A 19218-nucleotide genomic window follows, 5' to 3' on the forward strand; every position below is an offset into this window, starting at 1 on the left:
TTAAGAGGAAATCTAGTTTGCCACAGGAAGTGCAGCTCTTTCCAGTTCACACTGCTTATCACACTCAGCTGTTCCCCATCCCTGATAACACTGATACTTACCTAAGTTGCAAACCACTATCACTTGTTCTGGAAAGCAATATAAACAATTCCAAGTATTTACTGCAAACCAGTCTCTCTTTTCTACCATTTACAAGGTGGCCAGTAAAAGTAAATGCAGGTGAACAGAAAAACATTCAGGAAACACAAACAGATTTAATTAAAACTAAAAAGAAAAACATACTGCAGGAATAAAAACTCCAGATCCAGAATTACTAACTATGAAGCTGCTGACGATCTTGGAAAAGCATTTGGGAACTCATGAGCAAGTGTTCAGCTTCAAATTCTGAGGGAGAGGGAGGGAACCACCATGACCTTCCAAGTCCTTCAGCAGCACTCCACAGATATCTTTCCTACTTGATATATTTTTCCATGAACTTCTTGTGAAACTCTGATCGCAGAGTATCATTCACGAATCTTTTGTCCTTTTTTGTTTCATCTATTCCCTTGGCACAATTCTTGAAGACAACATCATCATCCCATCTGAAAACAGAAATCGTAACTTCAGTAAGCTTGTATGAAAATTAAGTGCAATTTACAAAAACTGCTCAATAAAGTCTGTCCTTCCTATTCAAATGTACTAAGAACAAGCAGTCATTAGGGTTAGACTTTAACCTGGTTTTCTTAAAGGTCTATTTTTATAAACCAAGCCATCTGCACAGTCCTGAGTTAGAAACAAGATGGGTATCAGCAGATTGAATGTTACAGAAAATAATGACCATTTGAACAGAGCAGAAAGAAACTTGTATCTCATGGCTCCCATTTTGATGAACACAACAGTAGTTGGAATATCTGCAAACAAGAGTTGAATTCAGACAAAGGCTGTTATTGATTCTAGTTATGCTGAAAACCCAAATAAACAGAAGTCCCACTCCAAACAGGTTTTAAAGGGGAGCAGAACATCAGATTACTTGAGGAACCTCAGTCCTGCTACTTTTCATATCATTATGAAAAAAAGTCAGACAAATGGAATTCTCAACTTTCTTTCTCTCTTTTTTAAACACAAAGTAGCAGGATGGTTTGTGCACAGGATCTTCACCACCTGCATCAGCATCCCAATTGGACATTACACTGCTTGGGACAACATCTGAAGAAGGAAATAAAATCCAAGGGCAGTGACAATATCTCGTGAGTATCAAATGGGAGAAAGGGGATGGATATCAGAGTACAGACTGCACGGTACCTCCTCTTCACTTTGAAGTTGGCTTGAGGCTGTGCTGGGCCAGTAAGGTTCAGCAGTGGGTTACCACTCAGAATGTTCTCCATCCGAATTCTTTCTTCTTCAGCCTTTTGCTCTTGTTCCTGAGAACCAGAAATGGATACGTTACTTTTCTAGGACATTTTCCTCATCTAGTTGGTAAAGATAAACATTACCTAGCTGTGAACACCTATGCAGACACAGCTTTAATTCCTAACTCAGAGCACTGGCCACTTGTGTATGAGTAGAATAAGGATAGAAGCAGAGATACTCTAAAGAGCTTAACAGTGCTAATGATCTGTCAATCTAGCAACACTCCTATCTGCTCTACTTACTTCTGTTGTTCCATCAGACACCTAGATAAATTCTAGCTTTCCCATTTACATATTTATTATATTAAAAACTATATACAGATTCAAAGATTTTCTTCACCCTCCTGAGGAAGGAGAATACATTTTACAATATTCATGAGGTAGAGGAAAGCTTAGAGCATGCTGAAACTTCTCTATCATCTTCAGCAACTTGCTTGGATTTTACAACTACAGCTTCCTTAGGGACCAATTAAAAAGAATACGGAGAGATTTAAGGTGAAACTCAGCAGTGGGTGTCATAAATTTATTTAAGAGTTCCAATGCTAAGGATCAGAAAAGTTTTCTTCTCCTTATACTGTCAAAAGCACGTATCTCAGGTTGAAGGGAAGCACTGCACTAGCAGGCTCCACTGCACTTGCTTCCCGTACTACTATATTTGGTGACTTAAATGTTCACAGGCTTCAAAATGAAGGTGTAATATTAATTTTATACCAACACATACATCCACAACCTCTTTGCTCAAAGTTCCAGGAGGAAAAAAAAAAGATCTCTCTAATTTAGATGCCTAGGTAGGTCTCCCACTCCCTGTGTGTGAAGGATGATCTGAAGAAGTTCTAGTTAAAACGTGCACTTGAGTCTCATGAACGCTGCAGGAGACTCAAACCAGGGCTTTAAAAATGATACAAACTAAAAGAGATTGACATGTGAGTTTTGTTGGTTTGTTGTTGTTTGGGGTTTTTTTCCAAACTGCAGAAAATTCATGTCTGAGGGCTGCTGTGGCACCCCAGAGAGGAAAAGTTGTTTTCTGAAGATAGCATTTACAAGATTTAGATACTAAACCCAACACTGATGGTAGCCAGAGCTCTCCAGCTTCAAACACTCCAGCAATACTAAGTGATACAGTACTAACACAAGCTACAGTTGACAATGTTTTTCAGTTGGACTGATCAGGTATGTGAAAAGTTTTACAGTAATATTCCAATCCTCTTAAGAACAATGCCAACTTAGCACACACATGAATACCAGGTGATGCAGGATCACTGCTAAAGATAAAAAAATGCCTACATTACACTGCTTCTCACAAATCAAATATAGAAACAGCTGCAATTAATTGCCAGTGGGATGGCAAAAGCTCCCCAAAAGGGTACACTGTTTAAAAGCAGGGCATAGCTTCAGGACCAGTCCTATAATGCTCTTATCAAACACGTGTGTAGGCAAAGCCTGCTCTTGCTGCTGTATCCTTGGAGTCCTAACACAAACTGCAGCAGTCCAAAGCTATTAACACAAAGTGTTACACTTTTAAATGTAGCTCTAAACCCCACATTTGCATTCCAACTTCAGTTGTTATCATCACCTCAGTACATATAGGAACAAAGCAAAAATATTTAATAAGCAACACCAGCTTTCCCCATCTCGGAAAGACAAAGTCAAATTACACATTCCTTTCCTTTGTGGATCAGCTTCTTCTGCACAGTATGCCAACCCTTAGGTTACCAGCCTCTTTCCCTGTAAGAGGGAGGAGCCAAGAGCAGTGAAATCCCACGCCCTGGTCTGTGCTGCCAGCAGGTTCCCGCACAGCACACAGAGCACTCAGTTGAAACCAAGCAAAATGCAGGATGCTGGCATGAGCACAGAAGCTGGTATTGGTTCTCAAGCACCTTCCAAGAGGTGATAAGGTTCTGTTGAAGCCTGTTAGGTAAATTTACAACAGGCTGCAAGCACACTTCCCATGTTTTCTCTGTTGTCCACAGGGAGGTGGGCTCTGCTTCATTAAACCCCATCTCTGATGGTCCATGAAAAGCAAGACTTTAAAAACACAGGAGCTCTGCGACAAATCCAAGCAAATAAGAACGCTACAGGTCAGAAATTCATGCCAGACTATGCTCAAGAGAAGGCAGCATTAATAACAGCACTGTAAGGAACTCACACACACCAGCTGACAAACACCTCTGCAAAGAGAGCTTCGCCTATATATGCACACAGACCCAACAGCTTCCCATGTGAGAGCTGAACCCCAGGGGATCTCTTCTCAATGGGGCAGGGAAAATGCAGCACAGTCTCACCCTCACACTCCTATGACACTAACCCCAGCTGTGATCCAAAGCTACTGAACCTGTGCCTCCTGCACCACTTGAGCTGGGGCACACAACTACCTTGGGCTGGGTATAATTCTATGATGCATGAAAATACAACCACATGACACCCACCCCGAAAAAACAGCACTACAATGCACTCCACACAGTGCTTTACCATGGTCAAAAGTCCACTAGAGACAGTCAGCACCTCTGGGGGGGTAAAATCTGACTCAAGCCAACTATCACTTCAGAGGACTGGAGGGCAGCAAAAATTGCACTACAATTAAAAAGTGTTAGGGGCAATCCTGGGAATTTCAATTGCTTGTATTTTACTTTTGCACCTATTAAACAATTACAAACAATTATGAACATAATGTTAACAGAAGCTGTCAGACGTTCTTTTATAGTGGCAACAGCTACAGAAAACATTGATGGATCTCATTTTCAAATGTTGATTTTCTGTATTCACAAAGTGCAGAGCACTTTGTGCAGCCCTTTGCTGCTTCTCAGCTCAGTTCACAAAAATCCTCTGCTGTGTCTTAAGACCTGCAGAGGCAGAACAACTACGAAGTAATGACAAGCTTATCCATGTCACTAAAGATCAACAGATTGGAGCTGGAAAGCAAACAGGGAAGAGCTCTGTTGAGTAAGGCATCGGTAGTTTTAGTCACTTTACAAAGAAGACCCAGGGTGTGTGGTGATTTATTTATGGAATTGAGTCATTCAAGGCTGTTCTAGGTTGGATGACACTTCAACAGATTTGCTACAAATTTTAAGCAGCAGGCTAATTCTGAAAATGTTTTGTATTAGTTAGCCTCACTCAAAGCTTTCCTAAGAAGGTATTCAAGACTAAAAGAAGTAATAAATGAAGTTTTGTGTCTTAGAGAGGTGACATGATGGAAACGTAACTCACACTGCTATAAAGTTGACATTTACACTTAAGCTAAGTTATCCATTTTGGCCAGAGCTGCAGAACCTCTCATCTCCAGCCAGAAGAGGTTGTCATTATGTTTCAGAATTTTCCACATAGCTCTCCCCCCATGACTTCTGCACTGACAGCCGGGGCACTGGAGCATGGCTTGTATCCAACCAAACAGAGCAGCCATCACCTTCCATAGCTGTCTGTGCTTCACATCTCTGAGGCATCAGCCAGCAGAGCTGTGCACAGAGTGGCTTGGGTTGCTCCAAAGCCTGCTTTGTTCTTTTATGCAGTGGAACAAAGGCTTATTAAGCTAAAACACTATGGATACAACAAAACTGCAACAGAAGAAAAGCTGAAGGGGGGAAATAATACATCTATATTCACCCTTTCTAAAATGACACCTGCAATGACACCTGCCTTTCCATTCTGCAAGTCAACAAGTCCTCCTGAGCCCCTGTAGCAAAACCCCATGTCACAGGCTATCCCATCACTACAGACAGCAGCCGGAGCACGTCACACCAACTGTCTGCAGGGACGAGTCGCACATCAGCCATGTCGGAACCACCTGGGCAGAGGCAAGAGCAGGAAGGTCACAGTGTGGGGAATGAGACTGGGCTGGCAGAGGGAGTCCTGCACCCCGAGGGAGCAGATGGAGATGCTGCCCTGTGAATGGGATCCCACGGTGAGCTTTAGCTGTACAACTGAACTCACCATGTGGCATCACAGCTGGGGAAAATAGCTGACTAAACTATATTAACCTGAACCAAACAATTATTCCATATCTTACTGTAAGAATAACAGTTCATTGGCATATTTGTTTCTGACAGAAAAACACTGTTACCATGGTTATTTTTTTTTAGCATAGTTCCTACACTTAGCACTGAGCAAGATTACTTTTGCAGAAACTGCTGAAACTCCCCAAATGACTCCACCATATGAAGCTACCCTGCTCAGCTTTTGTAGACACTGAGTAGCTGAAAGTAAACCTGAAATACATTTCATTGAAGGCTGAAAAAAGAAAACTGAATAAATCACATCACCATATTTAAATGCTAACTTAAAAACGATGAACCATGACAGCACTGCCTTTAGCTGCAGGGAACAGAACCTAATCATGCAGAGATCCACCCCAGTTATTTGATCCTATGCAAATCACTAACCCTATGCAATGCAGGCACACAAACAAACAACTGACACTTCAAAGAATGAGTGCACACAGTAATCACAATGGCAGTGTACATTTGCAGATTTGTTGTCATTTTGCCCACAAGAGATGGAATGTTATCCTTAGCTCTTGGCAAGGGTCAAGTATTGCCAGTATGTCTCGCATCCAGTGAAGAAACATACTCTGCCACCTGCTTTTGCCTCTATTGAAATTCTTTCTTAATCACTGATTTGATACTCTAGGAGAGTTAGACCTTTATAATTTAAGTGAAAAGGTCAATATTTATCAAGATTCTAACGTTTTATTTGAAAGTCTTTGACATGGCTACAACACAGGACAGAGTTAAGGTCTGTTCTGACAACTGCCAAAGTAGAATACTCAGTTATAGGGAAACACTTGGCAAAACAAAACTGGGAAGAAAACAAATCCAAAACTCCAAGTCTGTTCTCAGATAAGCATAAAATGACTTGGATGAAACCAGCTTTGCTGGAACAGCACATGTACATTGCGCTGCTCCCTGGTCTGAGGTTTGTCTTTAATTATTTCCATTTACCTTTTAAGGAAGTGCTTGAAAGTTGAAAAAGCAGGAGCATTGTAATGCTGAATTTGGAATATCTGACATGTTTCCATGAAACCTACTTGTGGATAGTTCACACAGACAGCAGACCTAGCATTTGTGCAGTTTTAGACAGACCCAGATTTAATCCACAGAAACGCCTTTCAAAACTACAGTTTCTTGTTCAGCTTAATGTCCACTAGAAACAACTTGAGAGATTAAAACTGTGAAGGGTGTGAGAAAAAGTCAGGAGGACTCCCATGCTCAGTCAGTTTTCAAAAACAGTCACAGTACTTCCTTAATGTTAACAAGCTTTGATGGGAACTGCTTACTTGGTTGACAAACTGTTTGCTTCATAGATTACAGGGAAGTATCAGTGTGAAGGAAATCAGAACCTCTTAATAACAGTATTTCTCAAAATTAGGTAGGAGGATTTATATGGAAATTGGTACTTCCACATAAGGGCAGTTAACACAGAGCACAAGAATCTGAAAAAAAAGTGGATTCTCGTCTTTTTTCTTAACTGCTGTCTCACCAGAGCTGCATTTTAAAAGCAGCTGTCCTCTCACAGCAACTTAGATACTGGATACCAAAGTGATGAGTGAAAACAGTTAACGAAAATGCAGTTTACTTCAAATGAAGTCTCAGAAATAATTGGACTAGCACTTTAGAATCATTGAATAGTTTGGGTTGGAAGGAACCTTAAAGATAGTTCCAACTCCCCTGCAGTGAGCAGGGACACTTTCTACTAGACCAAGTTGCTCAATTTTAATAACTCAAAGTAACTAAAGTATCATGAAAAAAAATTATATATGGCACAAATTGGGGAGATATTACTGTATTTTACTCACTTCATCTTGTTAAGACCCCGGCACATTCCAAGAAGATACAGACTCATTAATCTAAACACCAAGATCTGAGAATGATGAGCAGAAGAACGAACAGGCCCTGGCTCTGTGGCTTTGCCACACTGCCTACTACAGATTGCACTGTTTCAGCAGAGAAACCACCCCTGTCAGCTGATAAACCCTCCCTGTACATGGATTAGGACTAACAGCAACTACACAGTTACGACTTTACATGAGATGTTAATCTGAAGTCAGCTGGATGACTAATACAAGGACACTTACAAAATTAGGTTTAAAATATGATTTGCAATCCATAGTAATATGAAATCCCATATATTTGAAGGGAAAAGAGATTTATATAAAATGGCTCTAAAGTGCTTTGCCAGTAACACCTTATTTCAAAGCCATGGAAAAGGAGGTACTGGCAATCTTAACAGACTGCAGTCCTAAAGCCAACACAGACCAGTGCATCTTTCCCTAGGAGACCCTTACTCCTAAAGGCTGTGCCTCATCTTGGGTTTTGACTTTCTCTGTCAATGTCATCTTAGTTTTCTACTCTCCAAAAACCCCAAGAAAATCAAATTCCAAGTATGTGCAAAGCACCCATTGCTTCCTGAAGATAGTAATATTTAAGAGAGCCTATCTGCCACCAATCAGTGGAAAGATGAACAGAGTAAGTAGTAAATGTGCAATTGTGTGCACTAATAGCTAATACTAATTTTGATGAAGAAACACTGACTTTCAGATAAGCATATATGCATTCAACAGGCACACAGCACTGGACATGACAAACTTCACTTCTGGGAGAAGGAGAACTTCCACGAAGGTAAAAAATACTAGTTAAGGAAGCAGTAAATGAAACCAAGTGCAGTACTACATACTTCATGGCCTTTAGCACCCTCTAGCGACTACGAATTTCAGAGAGAGGGAATTTCTACAAACGGAGAGAGCATGGTGTTGGTTCTGCTGCAATTTACTATTATTTTCCCAATGCAAGTTTTCTACACTGAAATGTGATAACTTATGCTGTTTAATCTACATGTATCACTTCAAATCTACATGTATAACTTCAAGTCTCAGGCAAAGTGAAAAATCCACACAGAACTTAAGCTTTCATTTCAAGCACCATGCAAAGCCAGCTGAAGTAGAAGCCTTTCCAACACACTGCTACCCTTAACGTGTGGTACATTTCACACAGGAATACAGAAAAGACTTGTTGCCAGTGTTTTTAAGTCATTTTCACCATGTTATTAATGCAGAATACAACTAAACATCATTGCTGTGCAATGTGCTTTAAATGCCAAGATAAAGAGATGAGAGACACTTTCAGACACACTTTAACCTTAAAGACCACTCTTCCACGTTTACAAAGGCTGGATTGAGAATCAAGTCTTCTATAGCCACATATTTGTAACCAAAGCAGCATGGTGCAGCTTTTAGACTTCCAAAGCACTTAACTCCAAAATTGCAGAGCTCACTGGTTTTGCAGGCCTTGTTGACTCTAAATGTAATTGTCTATATTGTGAGCCAAGAGCAGGGAAGCACTACAGTGCTGCCCACAGCAGTTAAACTGCTGGTTGACTCTCCTGGAGAGCATTCATGAAAAACATGATAAGCCTGTATGTTAAGCTACAGGAGAAGTTATGAGTAGCTCAGAGGCACTAAACTATGAAGACATCACAGCAGCCTTTGATTCTTTGTTCTAAAGAATCTCTCAGACTACCTTATACAAAGAGGACAGACGATCTGTTGGGGGTGCAGGAGTTGGGTGGGTTTTTTGTTTGTTTGGAGTTGTTTTTACACTAGTAGAGAATCTACCTAGAAAAACATACAAAACTACTCTACCTGAAGTATATAGTATTTTTCAAAAGCACTAACATCATTTAAGCCCTATTAAAGCAAAAGAGGGAATGCTGCATGTGTCCCCCCATTCTCTTGTACCACCAGAGGCAGAGCATTTCATCAGTGCGCTCTAAACTCTGTTGCAATACAGCATTAGAGCCAGTACAGTTCATCCTGAGTCCTGATCGGTTTGACAACACAGAGTGTTCCCAGAATCAGTCCCTAGAAGTCCATTCATCAATCAGGGATTTGCTAAAGCAGTTCATCCCAACAAGCTCTCACACCAAGGAGGTGTGGGAGCCAATGGCAGAGGATTTCATCCTGCTGATGGGAAAACAATCTCTTACTATAGGGACGTCCCTCCCCTTTCAAGGGCAGAACACGGTGTTTTTAACTGTACAGAGAGAGATCACAGGGAGGTAATGAAGGCTACATGTGAGCCGACTCTCCAAGTTCTGAAAAGACTGATGTATTATTTTTCATTTCTGCAGAGACACTTTCCAAATAAACTCGCCCACGTCAGAATCACATGAAAATAGTTCTGGTCTTATAGTTAAAACTGGTGCTCCTCACCAAGGCAACAGAGCAGCAATGCTGTGAAAGTGCAACTGCTGTGTAAAACTTGCAGCTGTAAGAAAAAGCATGAAAAACAGTTTTATTTTTGTCACAGTTTTATTTCATAAGTCAAGCCAATATTTCTTTTTTCATAAAAGCTAGCTGACAAATGAAATTCAACTGGATAGTAGGTAGCTCACTAATGCCACTGTATAGTTTGGTATGACAGCTGTCTTCAGAGCAGGATCTGTATATGAAACTGAAGCTTAACTTTACAGTATCTACAAAGTGTTTGGACAGCAAAAAAAATGTTTTAGTGGGCAAAACCTCCAGTATGTCTACTAGAGAAAAAAACAATTGCAACAGTTATCAGATAGAAAAACAAACCCACCATACTTGAGAAGAGTTTTGAAGAGCATCTACTTTGTTTGTCAGTTCTCACTTGTCCTAAGTACCTAATGCAGACGAGTTTGGATAAACATCAGTTTGCAAAAAGACAGGCTCTTTAATAGGTGAGATTTTACCTTTCGAGCCTGTTCCTCAGCTCGTTCTTTCTTGATTTTTTCCAGTTCAGCCAGAAGAGCTGCAGTGTCATCATCCTCACTGTCTTCCAAGTCATCATCCTCATCATCTTCCTAACAGCAACAAACGAAAATGAGAAACAGCTCATTCATTTAACTTAATTAAAACAGCCCTGGTCTACCCAGCTAAGGCTGCAATTTGCTGCTGGCAGGTTTCTAAAGTACTTTGGTAGATGCAAAAAATACTATCAAGACATAAATACATTTGTGCTTTTTGGATGACTGCAATTAATTCTTTTATAATTCAAACGCTATGTAGCTGATAGATTCTAGGGAATAGCTGTCCCCAGGCACTCCCTGAGTAACATGAATCACAGTGTGCCTGAATACCCCATCCAATGTTGTTCAAACCATATATAACAGGACTTAAACAAACCTGAGCTTATTGGCAAGACTACACCTAACTCCTAGACACCAGCTTGAGGAGAAGAGCCAAAAGCAAGGATACACTGTCTGTTTGCACAAGCAGTGCATCTCAACAGTTCTACCTTTGAGGAATTCTAACTAACTCAATGGCTGACTGAGTCAAAAAAGTCACCCAATCCCCATACTTCAAATGGTATTTTTAATTCCCTAATTTTTGTGTGTTTTCCAAGAATACCTCTGAACCACTCTGGAATTCCACTCCAGTAGAGTAACTGTAAAAGGAAGATATATTGGAATCTGACTTAAACTTTTTAGCAGATCTAAGAGCACATATTCTATTACTAGCAAATCCTGAAGGCAGAACAATGAAAGGGAAGAGGACAGAAAAAAAGATACATTACATCAGTAAGAGGATCATCTGCATCAAGATTTGCTGCAGGAATCTGGTCTAGCCGAGGCTTCTTAGACACAGAAGATGATGTTGTGTGTTCTGTGGAATAAGATTTAAAAAAACAAGTGACTAAGTTATTTCATTTAACAGCACCTAACCTCAGAAAGCAAAAATCCTCACAAACTATTTGCTTTGTATTAGAGTAACAGACACGAGACACTTTTTCCTCACTTCTCAGTCTTAATGCCCATGCTACTTCCTCCCCTGTAGGTATCCTCAAGGGAAGCAACAACATCCTCAAACTTACAATTTGGCCTCTAGAAGTTTTTAAGTCATTATTTCAAGAAAAAAGAACAGCAGCAGAAGAAAAAGCTGTGGAGAAATATCCTTATTCTGTATATCCAACTGGAAGATTCACACTGAGGACCACACCAAGGCACTACTGTTGTCTACTTTGGGCCAAACCACATCTGCTCTCATCTGTGATCTTGAAGGCCCCACAATACCTTCACACCACCAGTTTAATACTAAAAATCAGTATTTCTCAAAACATTCTTTGATTTTCATTTTAATTATCACATCACTCTGTCTGAACACAGTCATATACTTTAAAAACACACATATTGTTACATTAGTGCTGTAAAAGCAGATGAGTCACTCCCCTTCCTGTCTCCTTGTTCAACTCCCCCTCCAAAAAAGCCCTTTAATAGCAGCACACACTTCTTGCCAATTCATTACAATCACACAGTATCAGCTGGCCTGTAGGATGGCCCACTGGCTGGCCTAGATTTCTGTGAGCACAAGGCCAGTATAAAAGCCAGGGGACACTCCCTTGCAGGTCAACAGCTCTGAACTATCAGACCAACACTCTGAATTCTACCCTCATGACATGCTGTCTGCAACCTGCAAACTTCTTATGACACCAAGTTTTGTGCAAGTGCAAGGCCACACAAAGGTATTCAGACTTGTTTCTTTGGTTGTACCTCTGTTTGGCCTGTCTCTGTTCTTTTCCCTGGCAGCGACGCGCTCTCTCTCCTCCAGCTCCCTCCTGAAATCCCGGTTGCGCACCTCTTCAGGAGCATCCTGAGTGGCCTGTCTGAAACAGCACAAGGGGAGAAAAAAGGCTGAAGCTGACAGTTTGCAGCCAGGAGCAATTTTGTCAAGGAGGCCAATGAATCCTTGGGCAAGCAGTTAAGTACAGGGAGTAAGAACTGGGTACCATGGAGATGTATGTTTGTTTATTCTCTCTTCATCAGCCTCCACCACGTACACACAAACACGCATCATCACAAACACATACTCCTTCCAGCGGCTCTCAAAGGAATTCAAAGACCCTACAGCAACTCCTGCAAAATGAGGATGACTACATCCACCTTCTGCAGCTATGCACAAATCTTCTGTTCCCCAGCAGTCCAAGCCCAGCATCCCAGCAGACATTCATGAGCATTATGTTCAACTCTTCTCACCGTTTTATCATCAAAGTTGCTGCAGCAAACCCGGTCTCTAAGGCTTACAGATAAGACCAAGTCCAGAACATACTTTTCATCAATCTTTTCCCCTCAAAGGGACATAGTAGATAATCTCCCATGATCATTAAAAGAAAGTTGGGAGAATAGGCAAAACAGTAGCTTTAGTGAAACATTGCCAATACATATTTTTCCCTGTTTTATATACCACACACCAGCCAAAGGCAGCAGACTATTTCTATTTGAATCATACTAAATTCCACCACAGTGCTGAATTTTCTGTGGAAACTTTGAAAAGAAGTAATGAATAAAAAAAACCCCAGCAATTCCTGTCATCTTTCTGTGAAGTCAGTGCTGGAAATAAAGAGTGCCTGGAAGAAACCCAGGCTTGAGCCATTATAAATATACTGTATGCACTGTCTGTCTTTATGATCAAGTATATCATTTGCTTTTGTAATTAAAAACCTTAACTTGGAATCTCTGACATAGATGCAAAATCCCCCCAAACCCTGTCTCATTCAAGCAAGCACAAGTGGGACTGAAACACCGAACTTCTCCTAAGATGATGCAGTCCTGGAGATTAAACAAACGCAACTTTGTGTTAAGTATTTGGGAGAAAGAACAGAAGACACTTAATGCCCCCTCTACATCTCTCTCTCACATACACAGAGGCATTTGTTAAAACACATCTTGTATATTCCTGTCCATATTTGTCCCCATGCACCTCTTTTGGTGTTCCAAACCACACTTTTGTTTAAAGAAGCAAACCACAGGCAATTTTTCTCATAACAAAATGTATGTGATGGCACTTTTTGCATCAGATCATTGCCAAGAGTAACATCAGATATATAAAACCCCCTCACTTTTAAGCTGACACATTTCACCCCAATTCTAATCTTTCAAAAGGATAACAAAGATTTATCAGGCATTTCAAATACAAGAAAATATTCCTAGAATTTTATTATCTTTCTCACTGATGGAAGCAACTTCCTCTTCCAGGATCTGTGTAAACCACCTGCAGTGTTTAAGATCAGCTCTTCTAACACATATTGCTGCCTGAGTGCTATCCCATGACTTTCCTGCCTCTTTTTAATGCCCTTCCCAAGTAGTCCTTTAGCCAAATACATGATGTGCTTTTAAGACATGTTTAATTTTGCTCTTCTTATCTCATTTTGCTCTGCAAGTGACAGCAAACTCTGTGGCTCCATCCCTGTGACAACTCTCTTTCCACTCCACTGAACTGCCCAAAATGCTTCATCTCCAGAGCTCACCCTCCTTTGACAATTCACTTCCACAAGCAGTTCCCAGCCTGTTTTGCCATAAGACCACAAACCCCCAATACCAACCTGTACTTGATTTTAGTATGAGAAGGAAGGTCTCTGCTGGAATATTGTTTGGATAGCTGACTTAAATCTCCTTCCCCTTTTCCTCTTCCTCCTCTCGCAGGTTCGAACGTCGGCCTCGCTGCTGTGGTCATTTTAACTACTAGAGAACCATCAGGGGATAAAAACAGTTGTTACTACAACTCAGAGTGAAAGCATTCACCAGAAGCTGCTTCTGGTGGAACTCTAGAATAAATGACAAATCTCATTACAGAACAGCAGTTGTCACTCTGTTCATCATCCTCAAAACTTAAGGAGCTTCGCATTGACAGAATCTAGTCAGATTTTCGACAGAAAATTCTTTTCCAATGTGCTTCAAAAATTAGACACAGACTCTAACAAGAATATAAAGTTTCTAAAGTAAATAAAACCAGCCAGGAGCTGGTCTCCTATCCTTAAGGTAAAAGGTATAGTCTTGTAACTAAACTCTTTACCCTCCTGAAAAATGACAGCAAAAACAACTGCCTACTGGGACCAACCCCTCCGTTATTCCCCTAACTATACCCAGGCATCACCACAAATGCTGGCTGAGGCAGATAACAGCACATCTAGGACGGCTGATAATGAAATACTGATGAAGATCACGCAGCCTGAATGTCCTAGCCCTTGTCATGGCCCTGTTCAGTTCTCTAGTAGAGGTACAGCAGCAGTCCTCTGGGACCGACCTTCACAGAGCTCCAGATGGCCAGCAAAACTTTCTGAAGGGCTGGGGTAAATGTTTTCCTGGTAGCCCACAGCCAAAACTCTTATGTGCCAAAGTGCAACTAAAAAAAGTTCAGATAAATCTGGAAGTTTTCATCAGCTCTCACTTCAGAAATGCAGGAACTCAGGTGTACCTCCAGCATGTTCTAAAAACCAAACCAGCTGATGGCCAAAATTGTTATCATAATTTCTTCCAGGGCAAAAGAGGGAAACAGACTCTGAGCAATCCTGGCAGCACGTGCTGCATTCAGCACTGCCAGATCAGAGCTGGAGACCCTGCAATCCCAAACCACTCATCCAAGAGTTTAAGCTGGTTAGCTAATGCTAAAAAGCCCTGCACGATCAACCAGCACCATCTTAAATCTACTATCTGAAGCTATGCTCTTTCCTGCTTCAGTAAGACATGTGCATCCATCAACCACAGGCTAAAGATCTCCAAGGCACGAGAGACACATCTGCAGATACCCATGATATATCTTCATATACTTTTGTGATACACAAATAAAAGCTCTTTATGTTCCGCTTGCATTATTTTTTTTACCTCTGATGAGATCACAAAACACACTGACTTCACTACTAAGCTTACTTTATGATTTGTCACTCAAAGTAACATCTCATCACACAGAACAGTTGCTGCCACTGAACTACTACTCAGAAACAAAACTAACAGTCAGAAGCACCTTTAAAAAGAAGTGAGATAGTAAATGGCTCCTTAACCAAGGATCACTCTCACTTTTCAGTGACACTGTGCAAGTCAGCTGGAGCTCAGCTGGACATTTCAGCTTTATCTTGGCACAGATTCTGACAGGCCCATGATTCAAGAAAGCCATTTGCTCTCAGAATTTTTTCTGTGCTAATTATATATAACAGGAGGGATCCATGAATTCGGGTGATAAACCTGATCCAAGGAGGCTGCAGAGTTTCATGAAGCCTGAACAAAACCCCTTGGAAACTGTCTCTGTTTCTCTTTAGTCAGTTCATATTCGGCTTGGCCTTAAAGGACACAAACCCAACCTGCAACCCCTCGGGGACATACTGGCTTCTCAGCTTTCAGAAATACAGCCCTGGAGAAGCCTCTTTAGCGCTGCACGAAGATAGGCCCGGTCTCACAAGCAGTTATGAACCCCGGAGAAAGCGAGGGGCTGAGCTGCTGCCGGGCCGGGGGCCCGGGACCTGGATCCGGGGGTCGGGAGAAGGGAGTGGAGGGTGAAGAACGGCGGAAGGTGCGTTGGCTGGCGGTAGGGGGCTCTTGCGGGGCAGAGGCGGGAGCAGCGCGGGGCGGCGGCAGTACCGGGTCCGGTGCCGCGCCTCGGCGGGGACCCCCGCGAAGGCGGCCCGGCGGGGTACGGCCTCGCGCGGCCGAGGCAGCTCAGTTCCAGGCCGACCCCTCACACCTCCTGCCTTTTTCCCCCTCAGGTACCCCCCGCAGCCCTCCCTCCCCGGCGAGGTCGCCGGGCTGTCTCGCTCGCTCATCGCCCCTCTGTATACTCACGCCGCGGCCTCCTCCTACCCTGCGCAAACGGGCCCTACGCCTCCACCATCATTCCGCCCAGTACCCACAAGGCCCCGCGCGGGTTCACCGGGGGGGGGCGGTCACATGACGGAGGCGAGCGCGGCGGTGGCGGCGGCTGCTGAGGGCCCCGTGGCGACTGCTGAGGGCTCCGTGGCGGCTGCTGAGGGGGCCGTGGCGGCTGCTGAGGGCCCCGTGGCGGCTGCTGAGGGGTCTGCTGAGGGCTCCGTGGCGGCTGCTGAGGGGTCTGCTGAGGGCACCGTGGCGGCTGCTGAGGGGTCTGCTGAGGGCCCCGTGGCGGCTGCTGAGAGGGCTGCTGAGGGGGCCGTGGCGGCTGCTGGGGCAGGTGCGGGCGCTGCAGGTGCGGTGCTGCCGGCGTAGCAATCATAGAATCCCAGGGTGTTCGGTGTTGGAAGAGACCTCTAGAGATCATCCAGCCCAGCCCCCTGCTAAAGCAGGTTCCCCTCCATCAGGTCACACAGGAACGTGTCCAGGCGGGTTTTGAAGGCCTCCAGAGGAGGAGACTCCACACCTTCTCTGGGCAGCCTGTGCCAGGCTCCCTCACATGAACAGAAAAGAAGTTCCTTCATTTAAGTGAAGCTTTTTGTGTTCCAGCTTATGTCCATTACTCCTTGTCCTGTCACTGGCCACTACAGAAAGATGTGTTGCCCCATCCTCTCAACAGCCACCCATTAAGTATATTTAAGTGTCAATGACTCTCCTATCAGTCTTCTCCGGGCTGAACAGCCCAAGTTCCCACAGCCTTTCCTCATAAGGAGGATGCTCCAGTCCCCTGATCGTTTTGGTGGCCCTGCACTGGACTCTCTCCAGAAGTTCCCTGTCCCTCTTGAGCTGAGGAGCCCAGAACTGGACACAGGACTCCAGATGAGGCCTCACCAGGACAGAGGAGAGGAGCAGCAGAACCTCCCTTGACCTGCTGGCCACATTCTTCTTGATGCATCCCCAGGATGCCATTGGCCTTCTTGGCCACGAGGGCACGTTGCTGGCTCATGGTTAGTTTATTACCAACCATGACTCCCAGGTCTCTCTCTGCAGAGCTGCTCTCCAGCGGGTCAATCCCCAGCCTGTACTGATGCAGAGATTTTTTTTCTTCCCAGTGGCCACCTCCTGCTGCCCTTCTTCTGCTCCTCAGGCCAGGGTCAGGAGGCTTAGAGAACCCCTCATGCAGTTTCAGGGTTGCCCTGAGGTGAGCCTTGGCCTGAGGTGCCTTTGGTTCATGGCCCTGGCCAGGCATGGCCCTCTCAGCAGCAGTGATGGGGAATGGGGAGGCCCTGGGCAAGGAGGGCAAGGTCCTGAGCCCATGTGGCAGCCGTCACTGCAGCTACTGCTTTAAGCCACTGCCAGAGTTCTTTGCAGAAATCAGCTCATCAATAGACCTGAGAGTTGCACATCTTGGAGGAGTCTGCCTGGAGGCTGTGATGCATATAATCTTAAAGTAGAAAGTCTCATTCTTGCCATAATTGCATTGGCTCAACTTGTGCTTGCTTCAGCTTTAGCTATCTTAAAACATCCAAAATACAGATGTCAACTCTCTTGAGACATCCAGGATGTAGATGTAGACACAAACTAAGATACAAACTAAAATATTGGAACTTTGTGGTCAAGGACGACCAACTCTGAAAAAGAAGCAGCAATTTGTATAAATAAACTGATACTGTTCAGACTCTGGACATCAAGGCAATGACCACCAGAGGGTCCTGAAGACCCCCAAGGACCCTCTTTGTAATTAAGAGTGCACACCCAAAGGGGATGGACCCTATGTAACGAATTTCTGAGAAAATAATGAATATGCATACACATGCTGGGAAAATATGTGTATGTAACAGGGTAATATAGACGCTGCCTGATGCAACACACGGTATGCACGATAGGAGGAGCTATCCCCTGTGCATCCAGTGCTGCAGTAAAGAATGCCTGCTTTCTAAAACTCAAAAATAGAGTCTTAGAGAGTTTCCCTAGACTGGCTTTTATGGTATCAGCTGCTTGTTTGATGTAGGAGGCTTGGAAAAGGGTATTAGTTACGTGAGACGGCACTTGATGGCTTCGGAGTGCTTGCCCTGAGCATCAATGGGAGGAGGGTAGAGGCAGAAGGGCCATGGAAGAGAGAAGCGATTAAGGAGGTGGGGGAGGTCACAAAAAACGGCAGATGAGGAAGAGAGAACACCTCAGTCACTGTCTGTGCTCTGAGGTGTGTATTAGCAACATTAGCCTAAGCCTTTACTTGGTGTATCTTCATTGCTGTCTCTGTAAAGAAGCCAAAGCATGAATGAGCATCACTTGGGAATTAAATTCCCCTTGTTAAAATGCAATTCCTTTCTTGTGTGCCTTAAAGATGCTTTTAGGTGCATCTTACTGTCAAACATCTGGGAATCCACATGAAGACAGGCGAAGTAAAAGGCTCTTGAATCTATCTACATTTCCCTGACCGCTCTTCACCCAACGTGCAATTTAGAAGAGAGCCCACAAGAGGTCCCCAAAAATACTGCTATGCAGGGAGCTACAGCGACAACATAAATTACACCCTTCGGGCCAGCGAGCCGTCAGAGAAAGTGCGTGGGAAAACTAGGCCCTTGGTACACAAGGAAACCTGTTCTTTTAAGCAATTTGTCATAAATGTTAAACTTCACTCAGAAGTAAGGTAAATAGGAAAAACAATTGGTGTTGTTTCCTAAGAGCTACACCTGTCAGTAACCAAGCAGCTATCATTTCACTTTCTTATCTGCAAGCCTCACTCCACACCCTGGCAAATGGGGTTATGATTTCTTTCAGTAAAGGCAGTGTAGACTCAAGATCAAACCTGGCAGAGAAGTCTGGCCTCCCAGCTGGGCAGGAGGGAATTCAGGAGTGTTTGGCTGCAGATTGCAGCAGCCTGAAACCAGTGTGCCGTCCTGTGATTGATAGAATCATAGAATGGTAGGGTAGGAAGGAGCCTTTAGATATCATCTAGTCCAACCCCCGTGCAGAAGCAGGGTCACCTAGATCAGCTCACACAGGAAAAAACTATGTTACTGTTGAGGTGAGGGAGCCCTGGCACAGGCCACCCAGGGAGAGTCTGGAGACTCCTCTGGAGGTTTTCAAAACATGCCTGGAGGTGTTCCTGTGTGACTTGATCTAGGTGGACCTGCTTCTGTAGAGGAGTTGAACTAGATGATCTCTAAAGGTCCCTTCTAACCCCTACAATTCTGTGATTCTATGATTCATCGAGAAAGACAGCATGTATGTAGAAGGG

General features: G+C 43.5%; 1 protein-coding gene across 3 annotated transcripts; it reads right to left on the reverse strand.

Moving 5' to 3' along the window:
- Positions 1 to 234: 234 nt before the first annotated feature.
- On the reverse strand, positions 235 to 16023 carry CWC15 (CWC15 spliceosome associated protein homolog). 3 transcript variants are annotated; one of them, XM_061991506.1, is made up of 7 exons: positions 15951 to 16023; positions 13721 to 13859; positions 11892 to 12004; positions 10919 to 11007; positions 10095 to 10205; positions 1282 to 1400; positions 235 to 581 (listed from the first exon to the last, which is right to left on the reverse strand). In XM_061991506.1, exons 2-7 carry the CDS (start codon positions 13849 to 13851, stop codon positions 452 to 454), a joined length of 693 nt encoding a protein of 230 aa, XP_061847490.1. In that variant the 5' UTR covers positions 13852 to 13859; positions 15951 to 16023; the 3' UTR covers positions 235 to 451. The 3 variants fall into 3 exon arrangements, with proteins under 3 accessions (XP_061847490.1, XP_061847500.1, XP_061847482.1); XM_061991516.1 differs by having other exon boundaries at positions 15969 to 16016; XM_061991498.1 differs by lacking the exon at positions 15951 to 16023 and adding an exon at positions 15495 to 15804.
- Between the last annotated feature and the right edge of the window lie 3195 nt (positions 16024 to 19218).

The sequence above is a fragment of the Colius striatus genome, chromosome 1 (assembly GCF_028858725.1).
Source record: "Colius striatus isolate bColStr4 chromosome 1, bColStr4.1.hap1, whole genome shotgun sequence".
Taxonomy (NCBI): Eukaryota; Metazoa; Chordata; class Aves; order Coliiformes; family Coliidae; genus Colius; species Colius striatus.

Excerpts from the sequence above, each read along its gene's own strand:
- CWC15 (XM_061991506.1), bottom strand. The coding sequence starts at position 13,851 with ATGACCACAGCAGCGAGGCCGACGTTCGAACCTGCGAGAGGAGGAAGA. Across the intron at positions 12,005-13,720 it reads CATACTAAAATCAAGTACAG|ACAGGCCACTCAGGATGCTC; the intron begins GTTGGTATTGGG and ends GTGCTGTTTCAG. Across the intron at positions 10,206-10,918 it reads CAGATGATCCTCTTACTGAT|GAAGATGATGAGGATGATGA; the intron begins GTAATGTATCTT and ends TGTTGCTGTTAG.